The sequence below is a fragment of the Arvicanthis niloticus genome, chromosome 8 (assembly GCF_011762505.2).
Source record: "Arvicanthis niloticus isolate mArvNil1 chromosome 8, mArvNil1.pat.X, whole genome shotgun sequence".
In the NCBI taxonomy this organism is placed as follows: Eukaryota; Metazoa; Chordata; class Mammalia; order Rodentia; family Muridae; genus Arvicanthis; species Arvicanthis niloticus.
Genome location: NC_047665.1, coordinates 40652955 through 40668613, shown reverse-complemented (window position 1 = coordinate 40668613; position 15659 = coordinate 40652955). Strand labels below are relative to the sequence as shown.

General features: G+C 38.2%; 1 protein-coding gene across 2 annotated transcripts; it reads left to right on the top strand.

Moving 5' to 3' along the window:
- Nucleotides 1–7618: 7618 nt before the first annotated feature.
- On the top strand, nt 7619–13995 carry LOC117714081 (olfactory receptor 2W1). 2 transcript variants are annotated; one of them, XM_076939314.1, is made up of 4 exons: nt 7619–7837; nt 8199–8377; nt 9782–9868; nt 10723–13995. In XM_076939314.1, the coding sequence occupies exon 4, from the start codon at nt 10743–10745 to the stop codon at nt 11694–11696; it is 954 nt and encodes a 317-aa protein (XP_076795429.1). In that variant the 5' UTR covers nt 7619–7837; nt 8199–8377; nt 9782–9868; nt 10723–10742; the 3' UTR covers nt 11697–13995. The 2 variants fall into 2 exon arrangements, with proteins under 2 accessions (XP_076795429.1, XP_076795428.1); XM_076939313.1 differs by lacking the exon at nt 9782–9868 and having other exon boundaries at nt 7621–7837.
- The last annotated feature ends 1664 nt before the right edge of the window (nt 13996–15659 follow it).

Genomic DNA, 15659 nt, shown 5'->3' with positions numbered 1-15659 from the left:
AATGATGATAACTAAATTGAAATTTTAATTTAATAACCTGCTTTGTAGAGCAAGGAATCATATCACTATTCATGAGGTTTGCCACATTGGCAAAAGCCTCACACAATGGTGCTGACACTTTTCTGAGCATATATCGTGACTGAAGAAGAAAACACAAAAGCTAACTGCAGATATTTTCCTCTCTCTCCTCCTTGAAGGCCAATCCCCCAGTCTTTCCCTCACCCCTGCAGCCTTCTCCCTACCTCATTTCTAATGAATCCCATAGATCTTTACCTCTTAACCTCCAATCCCATAGATCTTTACCTCTTAACCTCCAATCTCCACCCCACCTCCTTTTGCTTTATACAATTCCCCAGCTTTAACAGCACTCTCTGGGATCCCAAAGGCTACTCTGCCAGGGATGGACTTAGGCCAATTGAAGATTCTCATCTACCTTTCCATTCCTCCACGTCCAATTCCTGTGTCTCATGCCAACCTTCACAGCAGAATACCTGTTACAGCCTCAACCCACACTTCATCTCTAGTGGATTCCACAGATCTTCCCCTTCTAACCTCCCTTCCCCAACTTGTTCCCTTACCCCAGCCCCCAACTCCAGCAGGGACACACTAAGAGCCCATAGACCACTCCTGCCAGAGAAAGAGGTAGGCTAACTGCAGATTCCCACTTCTCACTCAATGTCTTGAAGTCCAATCCCCTAGTCTCATCCCAAGCTCTCAGAAGATCATCTGTTGTGCCTTCTCCTCACTCTGGATCCTCATTCCTAAAGGGCTAACACACAGATCCTGGTGGAACACTCAGCTTTCCTCCCTCTTGCAAAGGCCTACCACTGCTCCAGCCCATTTCTGCTGAAAAATCTCAGATCCCAATACCTAGAAACACATTTTACCTGGAATCTCCAGTGGCTATCATGACCTATAAGCCACATACAACCACCACATTCTCCTAGAGAAGAAGCAGAAATCAGTAACAAAACACCCATGGAAATAAAAAACAAAGCCAAATATCAGCACCTGGAATTTCAATCTTCCCAATCCAAAATGCCTAGATGCCAGTGCAAAAACATAATTAATAACAGTTAGGACAATATGTCTCCTCTGGGAATCAGCAGCCCTACCACAGATTGCTCTAAATATTTTAACATATTTGAAACACAAAGAAAAACCATAAAACATCCTTTATGGATATGATAAAGGTCTTTAAAGAAGAAATAAATAAAACCCTTAAAGAAATCTATAAAAACATAAACAAACATTCAATGAAAACTAATAGAAACATTAAAAACATGACAGTGGAAATAGAATCAATAAAGAAAACTCAAAGAGAAGGAAATGTAGAAATGAAAACTTTAGGAACTCCAACAGAAACTATAGTTGGTTCCTTCACAGTTAGTGAAGGTAAACTTCATTAACAGAATATAAGAGATGGAAGAGAGAATCTCAGGAATTTAATACCCAATTGAATAGATCCATTGGTCAAGAAAAATGTTACAACTGAAAAGCTCCTGGTACAAAACATCCAGAAAATCTGGGATATTATAAAAAGACAAGTCTAAGAATAATAGGAATAGAGGAAAGAGAAGAAACACAAGTAAAAAACACAGAAAAGATTTTCAACAAAGCCATAGGAGAAAATGTTTCTAACCCCTTTGGTCAATCCCTGGGAACCCACATGCCAGTCCTGTCAGAGAAGGGGTAGGCTAACTCTTTAGCTCTCCCTCAATTCCCCTCTAACCTTCTTTCTCTCCTACAAAGGGAATAGTGTGGAATAAATAGTGGAAGAAAAGTAGTGGTATAAGAACCAAATAAAATAGACAAAAAAACAACAAAAAACAGCAGAGGTGCCTAGTCTTCTTGCAACTTGATATGTCTATCATGTTTGGTTGATATCCCTGGGAGGCTTTTTCTAAAGAGAATTGGAGGAGACACAGATTGGTGGGGAGATAGGGAGTTGGGGGAGGAACTAGGAGTAAAAAAAGGAGAGTAAACTGCAGTCAGGAAGTGATATATGAAAGAGGAATTGAAAAAAGAAGAAGAAATGACCTGGAGAGATAAGACATACAAAAGACATAGGTCACATTAGAAAGAAAGTTTACACCAAGCCAACATTAACTTCAATGAAGGGAAACTTTAAGCAATTCCATTAAAATCAGGAACAAAACAAAGATGCCCACTCTCTTCATACCTACTCAATACAGTGCTGAACATCTTAGCTACAGCAATAAGACAACTGAAGGAGATCAAGGGGATACAAATCAGAAAAAAAAGTCAAAGTATCTTTATTCACAGGTGATAACGATAGTATATATAAATGACCAATAAATGCATTCTACAAAGTAGGTGGATACAAAATTAACTCATAAAAATCAATATTTCTCCTATATACAAACTACAAAATGTCAAAACAACAAGTTTCAAAATAACCTAAATTACAGTAAATGTTTTGGGGTATCTCTGACCAAGTAAGTGAAAGACTTATATGACAAAAAGTTCAAATCCTTGAATAAAGAACCTGAAGAAGATGCTAAGTGGTGGTGGCATACACCCTTAGTTGCAGCACTTGAGAGGCAGAACTCTGAGTTCCAAGGTCTGCTCTACAAAGCCAGTTCTAGGACAGCCAGGGCTCTGCAAAGAAACCAAAGAAACCTTGTCTCAAAAAAAAAACTGAAGAAGAGGAAGAGGATAGAGAAGAAGAAGCAGATGCAGAAGAAGAAGAAGAAGAGGAGGAGGAAGAGGAAGAGGAAGAAGGAGAAGGAGAAACCAGAAGATAGATCTTCTATAATCATATTGTAGATAGGTAGAATTAATATAGTAAAACTGGCCATCTTACACAAAGTCATCAATAGATTCAATACAATCCCCTTCAAAAACTCAATACAATCTTTCACAGATCCTGAAATGACAGCTTTCCACATCATATGGGGGAAAGGGGGAAGGGATAGTTAAAACAGTCCTGAATAATAAAAGAACTGGTGGTAGGATAGCCACCATTGGTTTTAAGGTTTTGGGGTTGGGGGGGGTTGGTTTGTTGTTTGTTTGTTTGTTTCTAAGGTTTTTTTTTTAAGTTTTCTCAGAACATTTGTGATTCTGTAGGATTTAGATTTTTTATTTCTGGGAAGAATATTATTTCTGGGAAGAATTCTGATTGGGATTGAACTGAATCTATAAATGGTTTTTGTTAGAATGGTTGTTTTCAGAAGGTGTGTAATGTCATCCTTCATTTGCAAATAGGGATGACTCTACTCATCCTTTTTCATATTCCTTATTTTGATTTCTTCTCTTGTCTTACTGCTCTAGCTAGTGCTTCAAGCAGTGTATTGCAAAGGAGAGGGCATAGTGGACATACTGTTCTTATTTCTGATTTTAATTGTACTGTTTCAAGTTTTCTCCATTTAGGATGACATTGGCTGTGTATTTAGTTTTATATATTCTCTATTATGGTGAATTATGTATCATATAGTCCTATTCTCTCTAGGGTTTTAAGCTACTGGGAAAAGACCCAAAAGATGCTCCAACACACCACAAGAACACATGCTCAACTATATTCATAGCAGCTTTATTCATAATAGCCAGAAACTGGAAGCAACACAGATGTCCCTCAACCAAAGAATGAATACAAAAAAATGTGGTTCATTTACACAATGGAATATTATTCAGCTATTAAAAACAAGGACATCTTGAATTTTGCAAGCAAATGGACAGAACTAGAAAAATATCATCCTGAGTGAGATACCTCAGACCCAAAAAGACATACATGGTATGTACTCACTAATAAGTGGATATTAGCCAAAAAAAAAAAAAAAAAAAAAAAAGTACAGAATACCCAAGATGCAATCCACAGAACTCAAGAAGGTTATCAGGCTAAAGGGCTCAAGTAAGGATGCTTCAATCCCACTTGGGAGGGATAAGAAAGCAATCATGAGGGGCAGAGTGAGGGAGGATCCTGGGTGGGAGAGAGGACAGGAAGGGGAAAATAGAACATTATCAGGTATTGCAGGGGAAAACAGGAGTGAAGCGCTGAGACCTAGCAGAAAAAAAATGGAAACAAATAACCTTGGAGACTAGGAGGTGGGAGGACTTTCTAGGATGTACCAGAGACCTGTGAGGTGAACGGCACTCAGGATTCAAAGGGAGGAACCTTAGGTAAAATGCCCTACAGTGGGGAAAAGAAACTTGTAGAGTCCACCTCCAGGAGAAAGACGGGGCATCAAGTGGAGGGATGGGGTTGCCATCCCACAGTCAGAAACTCTGACCCAGAATTGTTCCTGTCAAGGAAAATTGCAGGGACAAGAATAGAGAGAAGACTGAGGGAAAGGAGGATCAATGACTGACCCAAATTGAAATTCAGCTCAAGGGAAGGCTTTAAGGCCTGACACTACTACTGATGCTATCATGTGCTTACAGACAGGAGCCTAGCATGGCTGTCCTCTGAGAGTCTCTACAAGCAGCTGACTGAGACAGACACAGGTACTTTCACTCACCTATTGGACTGCAGTCGGGGACCACTATGGTAGAATTAGTGGAAGGATTGAAGAAGCTGAAGGGGAGGGTGACTCATAGGAAGACCAGCAGTCTCAACTAACCTGGACCCCTGAGTTCTCTCAGACACTGAGCCACCAACCAGGCAGCATACATGAGCTGGTCTGAGTCCCCCAACACATACAGAGCAGAGGACTGCCTAGCCTGGCCTCAGTAAGAGAAGACACACCTAACCCTCAAGAGCCTTGAGACCCCAGAAATGGGAAGGTTTGGTGAGATGGGGTGGGCATGGGTGGGGGTGGAGAGGCATGTGATATCCTCTTGGAGACAGGGGAGGAAGAATGGGATGAGGAATGGTTGAAGGGTGAATTGGGAGGAGGGACAACAACTGAACTGTAAAAAGAAAATTAAAGAATAATAAAAAAAAATTTTTTTTAATGGCAACATCCTTGGCCTTCAGGAAATGAAAATTACTTTGAGATTTCATCTTACACATGTCAGAATGGCTAAGATCAACCAAACAAGGGACAGCCTATGATGAGGTTGTGGAATAAGAGGAACACTTATACCTGGCTTGTGAGAATCAATCTACCACAAAACCAAGTATACCACTCTTGAGCATATACCCAAAGGATGCTTCATCCTACCACAAAGACACTTGCTAAACCATGTTCATTGCTACTCTCTTTATAATAGGCAGAAATTAGGAATGACCTGCATGCCCATCAACAGAAGAATGAAGGAAGGCAATGTGGTACATTTATACAATGGAATATTACTCTACCATTTAAAAATCCCCACAACATCATGAAATTTTCAGGCAAATGGACAAAACTAGAGAAAAATCATCCTGAGTGAGGAGGTATCCCAGACCTAGACAAATAGACTCAGAATCTGTTCAGCCATCATCAGCCTTCCTGCAGACTTAGTTTTTCAAAACCTACTTTAATTATGGTTCTTGCTTCAATCTCCCTTCTAGCCCACCAGTTACCAAAGGTAGGAGAAAAGAAAGGTTAATAGGAAATAAAGATTGTGGACTTGTTAGAAATAGTTCTCTGGGGCAATTTCAGTCTCCATTGTCAGTAGTCCAGTCCACAAGCAAAACACCAAACACAAATCAGCAGTTGCAGTCTAGCCCACTTAGCCAGCACCAACCACAAATTTGTAGAAACAGCTCAATCCATAAGAAACCTCAAGGCTCTGCCGATCAGCACAAATCCTTGGAAGTGTCAAGAAACAGCCAAAATGCCATCAGAAGTTCTTTGGTGTATTTCTCTCTACAAATGAAGATCACCAAAGAGTGCAAGGCACATCAATGCAAGAGTGTCATTAGCAAAGACCAGCATCAATGAAGCCCAACAATGACCAGCAAAGAATTGCATGGCAAACCAAACCCAGAGTGTCACCCACTGTCTGTTGGGTTATAAACTCTTTCCAAACATTGTGCACCCACTCAAGTGTCTGTTTCAGCAAAGCATTACATGCCCTTTTACCAGACAGCTTCCAGAAAAACAAAAACATCGCATGTCTGATTCACCAATACATCCTCTCACATATCTGCTTCAGCAAAACATCCTCTCATAAGTCAGTTTCCAGAAAAACATCACATGACACAAGTGAGTCTCCAAAGAAACTAGAAATTTCTACTTCGACTTCCTTCTGCCACAGATGAGAAAAAGTATAGACATTACACTGAGTGAGAGACCTTGAAACACTCAGCTCTAAATGGAATGAATGCTCCCCATAGCGTTCAGTGAAGCCTGTAGAAAAAGAAGTGGAATGTAGGAGCCATAGGGGATAGAGGACACCAGGAAGGAAGACAAAGCACTCTAAATCAACATGAGCAAAGCTCACATGAACTCACAGAGACTAAAGCAGCAAGCACAGGGCCTGCATGGGTCTGCACCAGGTTCTCTGTACTTATATTATGGCTGCCTGCTTAGTGTTTTTATGGGATGACCAAGAGTACAAATGCATAGGTCTCTGACTCTTGTGCCCTCTTTTAAGCTCTTTTCCTGCTGTTGGTCTGACTTGTCAAACTTTGAGAGGATAGTTTTGTTTTATCTTATTGTATTTTATTTTATTACTTCTGAAAAACAATGACTGAGACAACGAAAGAATGAAGATCTAGTCACTAGGATAACAGTTAACTTTTTTATTGTTTTTATTGCTGCTTGGAAAAGGAAAATCAGTTTTCTCCAATGGCATGGAACTGGGTATGTTACTTTTCTGGTTTGGTTTGGGTTGGGTTTTTGTTATTGTTGTTTTGAGGGGTTATTTTGAAGAATTTAAAGTTGGATACATAGAGACAAGACAAGAACATGGATTATTTGGGAAGAGAAGGACATAATCAGAATATATTTGAAGTTGAAAACTAGTATACATAATTACAAAATAAACAAAAGGCAAAGAATCCAAAAAATGAGGAAAAAAAGAATATACTATAAAATGTACATGTATCATATAAAAACTATAAAGGGTTGAAATGGAAAAAGGTAATCTCAGGTGTTTTTATCAAGTATTGGTGTCAGCTTTCTCCAAACTGATAAAAAAGTAAACATTATTGTAGCACAAGGTGCCTCAATGGGTTGAAATCACAAAATATAACTTTTATTTGCATGATTACTGTGTATTAAGCATTAGTGTATTGTTAAATATCTCAAATTTATTTGATCTTTATAATAAAACTTTAAGAGATGTCCTTTTACAATCTAGAAAATGCACAGGGAGTTAGGCAATAATCTCAAGTTTATGTGACTGATCATGGGAACCACAAAGACTTCAAGCCCAAAACCCTGTAATTCATCACAGCAATACACTGGAAAATGGCACATTTCACACAGAGAAAACAGTGTAAGTTATTTTCTTGCTCAGTGACAACAAGCCATTCACATGTGATCACTGGCATTTAAATGTGTGTCCTTTTATTAAAGTAATTCTTGACTACATGGAACTAAAACTCAAGGAAGACAATATAGCTGATGATTACAAACTAACTCATAAAAATTGTTAGAGTTCTTACTTCTCCAGGACCTTGGGTTTAAATAAATGTCCTGTGAGACAACAACAAAACTAACAGTAATGGGCACTGATGCATTTAATCACACCTCATGGTCGCCAAGACAACTGAATGAAGATGCAAATATAATGACCCTAGACTTGCTCCTGGAGCTTTGCAGCACACACTTTCTCTTGCAGAGCCCACAGTTCCGACCTTGGGTATCTGGGGCAACTACTGAGACCTAGAAGAGTGAAGTGCACATGAAATTGAAAATGAGATGCCTTGCTTAAGTTCATCTGCTCAAAGCAAACTTACTCCTATCATCAATGTGTGCTGTCATGTTAAGGCCATTTTATACAGGTAATTTTTGTCATAATCTTAGTTTTCCAAATATACATGAAGAGAACACACTTTATTTGTAATGCGTTCATAGCCTAGAAGAGGTTACTCTAAATATATACTTTCAATCCTCTGTCGTTCAGCTTTCCTGCATGCTCTGCAAGTTTTCCACCCTTAAACCTATCTTAGTGAAATATCAAGGTGATTGTGCCAGTGTTCTATTGCCTTGTCTTTCTACAGCACCTCAGGGAAGTCAACTGAAGGCTGGTTTTCTGGGCTTTCAAGCAATACTGGAAAGCTTTATTCAATGTTTATTCTGGATTACCTGGTTGGTTTTTCACATCTCTCTACAACCACAACACGTTTCCATCTTCTTCTAAAGGTAAAGGAATCAAGGAGAGCCCATGACAGCTGCAGCCCTGGGCAGGAGTCAAGAGGCAGCACCATCAGGATAGCCTCCTCAAAGAGGCACTATCCAGAGATGGAGAGTCAGCCTCAGCCCTGGAAAAGGAACACTAAAATAATTTTACTCGCAGTATCCTGGACCCCAGAAATGGAGAGGTAAGACATAAAGGACTTTGTACAGATAAAATCATCTTTCATTCATCTACTACTTATCATTACACCTTAAGCACTGTCACAAAATATAAGACCAAATTTTAATGGAAAAATATAATAACTGTACATGATTTTCTATTGTCTAGACTGTGATTTTTTATTGGAAACAGATTCTTCTCTCATAAAATACATTACAACCACAGTTTCTCCTCCATTCACTCCCCTGAGTATTTTTTATCTGTTAAATATATCAGATAAATAAGTTGGTGCACATATCAGATATAGTGGATAGAGAAAAGAACCTCACAGATCACAGTGCTTTCTTAGAGTTTACCAGGGTTTGGGAGAATGCTAACCACATTTTTCATGATTATAAATTACTTTTATACCAATTCTTGTGCCCCTGATTTATTCTAAGCTTCACACAGTTTTTGGTCATTTGATCTTTTAGCCCCTACAATAGGGGTTGGTATTGTTCCCAATTTCTTTTAATGGACAACTGGATTCAGCAGTTTTCTTACTCTTTTCTGGTATCACAGAGTAAATGATTGAAAAAATGAGACATAAATAAAAGATTTATTTTTAAGGGGAGAAACTTAGGTGTACCATTCTTAGAAGAAAAGAAATGGTCACAGAAAGAACATTCAATTCTTGAGAGTCTTTAAAGTACCATCTAGATGTTAAGCAGCCCTTTATCGTTTCAAAGCCCAGTTTAAAAAAAAAATGGTATTACAATTTCTGGATACAGCCAGGGCAGTGGGGATAATATTTATAATAGAATTATGAGCATAGTACAATTCTTCAGTAAGCAGCTCCTCCTTCACCCTGCCAGGGAATGCAACAAGACCTATTGAATTAGGGGACTTTAAATAAGAAAGTTGATTCAAAACACACCAGACTAAGGGCCACAGAAATGGATGGTTAGAACATCACATTCAGAGAACAAGTAGTTTTCACGTTCTATTTTGAGGTTTATGCATTCATACTAGAAATTCATATTGAGAACAAGACCAGAGAAGTCACTGACTGTGAAGCCACGAAGTACACATGAACAAGAGCAAGTAATCCATGATCAGCTGAAGCAACCAACACTTATGTGTACACAAGACCTAGCAAGGGGAGAAAAGTTTTCTTAAAACAACAGGTACCACGGCTCACCTTTCCTGGCTTGTCCCAAAAAAGAGGATTTTGTGCAATTTGCAGGTGTCACACAGTCAATGGTTCTCGTCTAAAATTCAAACTCTTGAACACAAGTTCTTTAGCTCCATGTCTATTGGCATTCTGTAAGAGTTCTGTACATGTAATCAGTGAGAGAGAAAAGATGTTTGTCTGAGCTCTAACATGGGCCTGTCAATCATGCTGAGTATTAAAAGATACACTAAAAAAATAAATATTTTTTTCCAAAAGAAAGAAGATGCCGAGCTTTACATAGAAATAACCTTGGAGATATTTGAAAAAAGGAAAAGACAGTGGATGTGAAAATTAGCATGTAAGGTATGAATAATGATGTTTACACAGTTACCAAAGCATGCAGGTGTTCAAGGTAATCTTCTAAAATGACAGTACTTCTAAAATCAGCTGATACATGTGAAATACAGAGGTGAGAAGACCTGAATAAATTCTGTGATAGTGTGACAGCATAAGAGAGAAATCAAGACAAAGTATCATACTAGTCTCCATTGGAGTGACAGTCGCTGAAATCATTTAAAGTGGGATATATATAAAGTATATTTTTCTATTCAAATTTATCAGATTTTGGAAGAAGAAAAAATTAAATTAGCATATTAAAAGATAGAGAAGCCTGGGGAAACTTCTAGGTCACTTATGTAATAAACTGAGCACCAAAAGCTTTCTTAGAAATAGAAAAAGAAGAATAAAGAACACTTTTACTTTTAAACTTACTTCAGTGAAATAGCAAAATTTTATATACGACTTCACTGAAAAAAATAAGAAAGTATCTTCACTATGCTCTATCTACCTTTACAAGAAACCAAAGGGTCAGGTTATCTTTACACTCCTATCATTTCCAAACGTTCAAGTATGCACATGAAGAATTCCAGATCTGGATATAAGAGATAGCTTTCCAAGATCTCTTCGACTGAAATGAAGTCAAGTATTAAATTCTTTTGCATTTAAAGAATCCTCAACAGGCAGAAAAAAAGTTGACTATAATAGGCACCTTGTATCCATTAAGTCTTTCAATTATCAACCTAATTTCTTTCCCTGCAGCTAATTCTGTATCTTATCAGTTACTTCCATAGACTACACTAACAATTTATTTCTTGTTCTCCTTGTCACCCTGCCTATTGCTTTGCCTCCACCTCCCTCTCCTACACTTCTTACTGTAGATTATAAATTCTGAAAGACTATGGACCCAAGCAATCACAGTACTTTGCATGTTTTTATCCTGCTTGGCTTCTCTGACCACCCTCACCTGGAAATGATCCTCTCTGGAGTTGTCACCTTCTTTTACATTGTTACTTTGGTGGGTAACATTGCTATCATTCTTGCATCCCTCCTGGATCCCAATCTCCACACACCAATGTACTTTTTCCTCAGGAATTTATCTTTCCTGGATTTGTGTTTCACAACAAGCATTGTCCCTCAGATGCTGGTTAACTTGTGGGGACCTGAAAAGACCATCAGCTCTGTGGGTTGTATTGTTCAGCTCTATGTGTATATGTGGCTAGGCTCCATAGAGTGTCTGCTCCTAGCTGTCATGTCCTATGATCGTTTCACAGCTATTTGTAAGCCCTTGCATTACTTTGTAATCATGAATCCACATCTGTGTATCAAGATGATAGCCATGGTCTGGGGTATTAGTTTGGCCAACTCTGTAATATTATGCACACTCACTGTGAATTTGCCTCGATGTGGACACAACCTCCTGGACCATTTCCTGTGTGAGTTGCCAGCCATGGTCAGGATAGCTTGTGTAGACACCACAAAAGTTGAAATGTCTGTTTTTGCTCTAGGCATTGTCATTGTCCTTATGCCTCTCATCCTTATTCTTACTTCCTATGGCTACATAGCCAAAACTGTGCTCAACATGAAGTCAAAAGCAGGGCAACAAAAAGCAATGAATACCTGTGGCTCTCATCTCACTGTGGTCTCCATATTCTATGGAACTATCATCTACATGTACCTACAACCTGGTAACAGGTCCTCCAAGGACCAGGGCAAGTTCCTCACCCTCTTTTACACCATCATCACTCCAAGTCTCAATCCCCTCATTTACACCCTAAGGAACAGAGACATGAAAGATGCACTGAAAAAACTCATGAGGTTTTACCACAGATTTGCAGATATAAGGAGAAACTAGAAACCATGGGAAAGTATTGGAGAGAAGAAAGCAACAAAGGAGGTTCTTTGGTTCAGATTTGAATAAGGAAAGTAATCCTTGGATCTTAAAGACCAAGGGCTGAAGTAACTCTCACATACAGACCTTTTGTGGATGCAAACAACCTAGAAGATTAAGTAGATCTTCCATGTGTCTAACCATTAGCATGTTCTCAGGGAATACTTGTCACTGAGAATCTATTTGCTAAAATGTAACACCAAGGGGCTCTGAATGTAAATGTGAATGCATTTTAATTTATTTGGGAGTCCCCATAGAATCTGCTTTGTCTCCTTGTATAGTTTCAATGGTAATGCTCACATGTTCTAAAATATTGACCAAAATGATTCCATGTGCATTGCATTTTGTACAATTAAATAACAGTATATAAGTAATTTGCAGTGTTCATTTGCCTGTTTTTGAGACAGGATTTCATGAAACTAAGATAGTCTCAAATGCCTTATATAGCTAAGGATAATCCTCCTGCTTCAACCTCCCAAGTGCTGAAATTACAGGTATATACCACCACACCCAGTCTTTGTGGTGTTGGGGATTGAACACAATGCTTCACACATGCTAAGTATAAGGATTCTTCCATCTTGCCCTATATCCCTTGCCCTATAAGTAATTTGTATATTTAATCTTTTGTGACATCATCCAAAGATGCATTCATAATTGTCTCAGTTTATGCACTATGCATGGCAGCCATCATCACAAACCCCACATAATGAGTGACTTCTCCCATCTTTGTCCAGTGAAACTTGGCACTAATATTTTTTTGCAACTGTCTACTACTTTCTCTGAGATGAGAGAATGAATGGGCTCAAATTAACGTGCTTTAAAAGTGACAACACAGAGCGAGAGAGACAGCTCAGAGGTTAAGAGCATTTGCTGCTCTTCCAGAACACCTGAGTTTGGTTCCCAGCACCCACCCACCCACATGGCAGCTCACAACTATCTGTAACTCTAGTTCCAGGGGATCTGACACCCTCTTCTGGCTGGAAGGACACAAAGCATACATGTGGTGCACAGCCATGTTTTCTGGCAAACACAATACATATAATAAAATAAATTTAATGGTGACAACACAATCTTTTAATGAAAAGATAATATGATCGATTTGACAGCTGTTAGAATTTTGGCATTTGCCTATAAAATTTATATGAGTCCTAAGAGGTATTGTAATGTTTAGATTGATAAAATTTCACAAGGTAAATGAAATTTTATTTCTATATATCATGATATTCATCTCTTCTGGAAAATAGTATTTCATTTAAACTTTGATATTTTCTATCATTTTTATTCTTCTCTGAAAGCTTTGTTTTCTATACTTTCAATAAATCATCTAGGCAGTAGTGGTACACACCTTTAACTCTAGCACTTGGGAGGCAGAAATGGGTGGATCTCTAAGTCAAAAACAGCCTGGCCTACAAAGAGAGTCCTAGGACAGCCAGGGTGACACAGAAATGTGCTGACTCTAAATATAGATAGATGGATAGATAGATAGATAGATAGATAGATAGATAGATAGATAGATAGATAGATAATTTCAATAATCCAAGATGGATTTAACAGAATACCTTAATGAAATCTAAAAGTGTCATGATAGTTTTTCCTCTGTTGCTTTATAATTCTTGAAATGTGAAGAAGGAAGAGTCATTGGATGATTACTTACTTGGACAGTCAGTGACAGTATAATATCTCACATAAAATACAGTTAGTACACTATAGGATATTGTAAATTTCTTTGTCTTCCTCTTTGTATCTCTTTCAAAGTTATTTTCCAAAGATAGTTCACCATCCCACAACAGAGACAGCAAGTTCTGTGGGATGAATGTCATTCTACTCATTGTTGTATTTTCTAAATATTCTCTAATCTTTGCAAGGTTTATGAGTAAGGAAGTTCAACTATATAGTAATCACCTCCTAGTTTCAATAAAATAAATATACAAAACATCTAATGGTTATCGACCTCCAGAAGAGTGTTACACTGCCCACCCAGAATTGTTTATATGTGTGTCTAATTTTCATTACCCTTTGGTTTTTCTTGTCTGCATTTAGACTAGAAATTAAATTAATATTGCAAATACTCTTGGTTATCTGAATTTAGAAATTTAGATCATTGCAGAAAATGTACCTATTGAATTGTTATCAAATGTTAAACTTCTGAGAGCTAATCAACCTGATCTCACATATATAACCTATGTTTGGAGATGTAAATGGCAAAAATAGTAATGATAATTAAATAGAATTTTCAGTTTAATAAATTCATTTTGAACAAGAAGTCATGTCAGCATTCATGAGATTTGCCACACTGACCCTATGTGGGAAAAGCTCCACACCATTAGATCAACGCTTTTAAAAGCACGTACAGTACTTAAAGGCAAAGAGATGGAGAAGACAAATACTAGATTACAAATCAGACCAGATTTGAACCTTACATTTTCCTTGATTAAAAAAAACTCAGATGTAATACACACATGTCATACTAGCACTGAGTATGCTGTGGCAAAATTGAGAGTTCCAGAACTACCTGGATTAAATTATTAGTGTGTCGCAAATAAAGAATAAGAATAGAACAGAATCTAGTCATGCAATGTTTCTAGGCCTTAATTTCCTAGATTTAAGATGGATTGTGAATATGATTTTCCTTTCTTCTGTTGACTCTCTCACTGATTCACATTTAGACTCATGATTTTCATCTCTTCTTTTACAGAGATAAATCTATCCAGAGCAAACAGTCAAGGACTCTTCTGAAGTACGGAGGCACTAAGCAGGCTTCCCAAAACGGGATACTGGTGGGTGTCAGTGTCACAACTACTTCCAAGGTTTTTAAAGTTAGCCAACAGCAAATGGGACAAAAGTAAGTTAATGTGATTTCTGTTCCTTGTAAAGTGGAGGAGCACAGAAATAAACCAAGGAGCCAGGTTTTCTTTTCACTAAAATATGGTCATATCATTTCATTGGCCCCTTCTTTTTCCTCCATCTAAACCCTCACATACCCCATACCCCCATGAGCTCTTAAGCATATGTGTGTGATATGTGTGACTAGTTAGGTGACTCACCCCTGATAAAGACTAATCCTCTTGCCTTTAGGATTTCTTAGTTGACTATAGAATTTCGTTTAGAAGTGCAGCTCTGATATTGTCCCCTTCTGTGTTAGCATGTCTGTGGGTATCATTCTTCTTCAGATTCCTGTTTGTTTTATGGGTTTCATTTCCCTGATATTCCTAAGAGACAATCTCATAGCAGAAATCTTACCCCTCTGACTCTTACAATCTTTCCATTCCCTCTTCTGTGATGTTCCTGAAAACTTAGGTACAGGAGTTGTTTTAAATATGGGTCACTTGTGGCTAGGAACCCCATGACCACTTGTTTTGACCAATTGTGGTTTTCCATAATGCTCTCTGTCTGCTGCAGAGAAGTTTCTCTGATAAGGAATGAGCGCTACACTTATCTGTGGATGTAATGACAAGGAATTCCAAAGCAGTTAGGAATTTTGTTGATTTAATAAAGTAGTGATAGCATGTTACCCTCTAAGCTCCCAACATTGCTAGCCCTCAGGAGATGGCTAGGTTTAAAGTAACAGTTGTGACTTCCTTCCTGTTTAACTGGCCATAAGTCTAAATGGACAGCTGTTGGGTTAGCATCAAGATATGAGTGCCATTGTAATCTTAGGAATATCTTACCACTGCTGGTCATTGTTGTGGATCACAGATATCACAGCAAGGTGAAACTATTGATTGCTTCCTTCCCTTGGGAGCTTTCATAGCAGCTTCCAGTACTGTGAAAGTTAGTCCTCAAGAAGAAGGATTTCAGGTCATGTCCAACTCCAATCTTCTGAATACTGTGTTTCTTCATCAACAGGAACTTCCCTTCAACCTCTTGGAGGCAACTAAGGGTCTCAGCAATAACTCATATTGTTTGAAAGGACGTTTCTCATGCTTC

Excerpts from the sequence above, each read along its gene's own strand:
- LOC117714081 (XM_076939314.1), top strand. The coding sequence starts at position 10,743 with ATGGACCCAAGCAATCACAGTACTTTGCATGTTTTTATCCTGCTTGGC.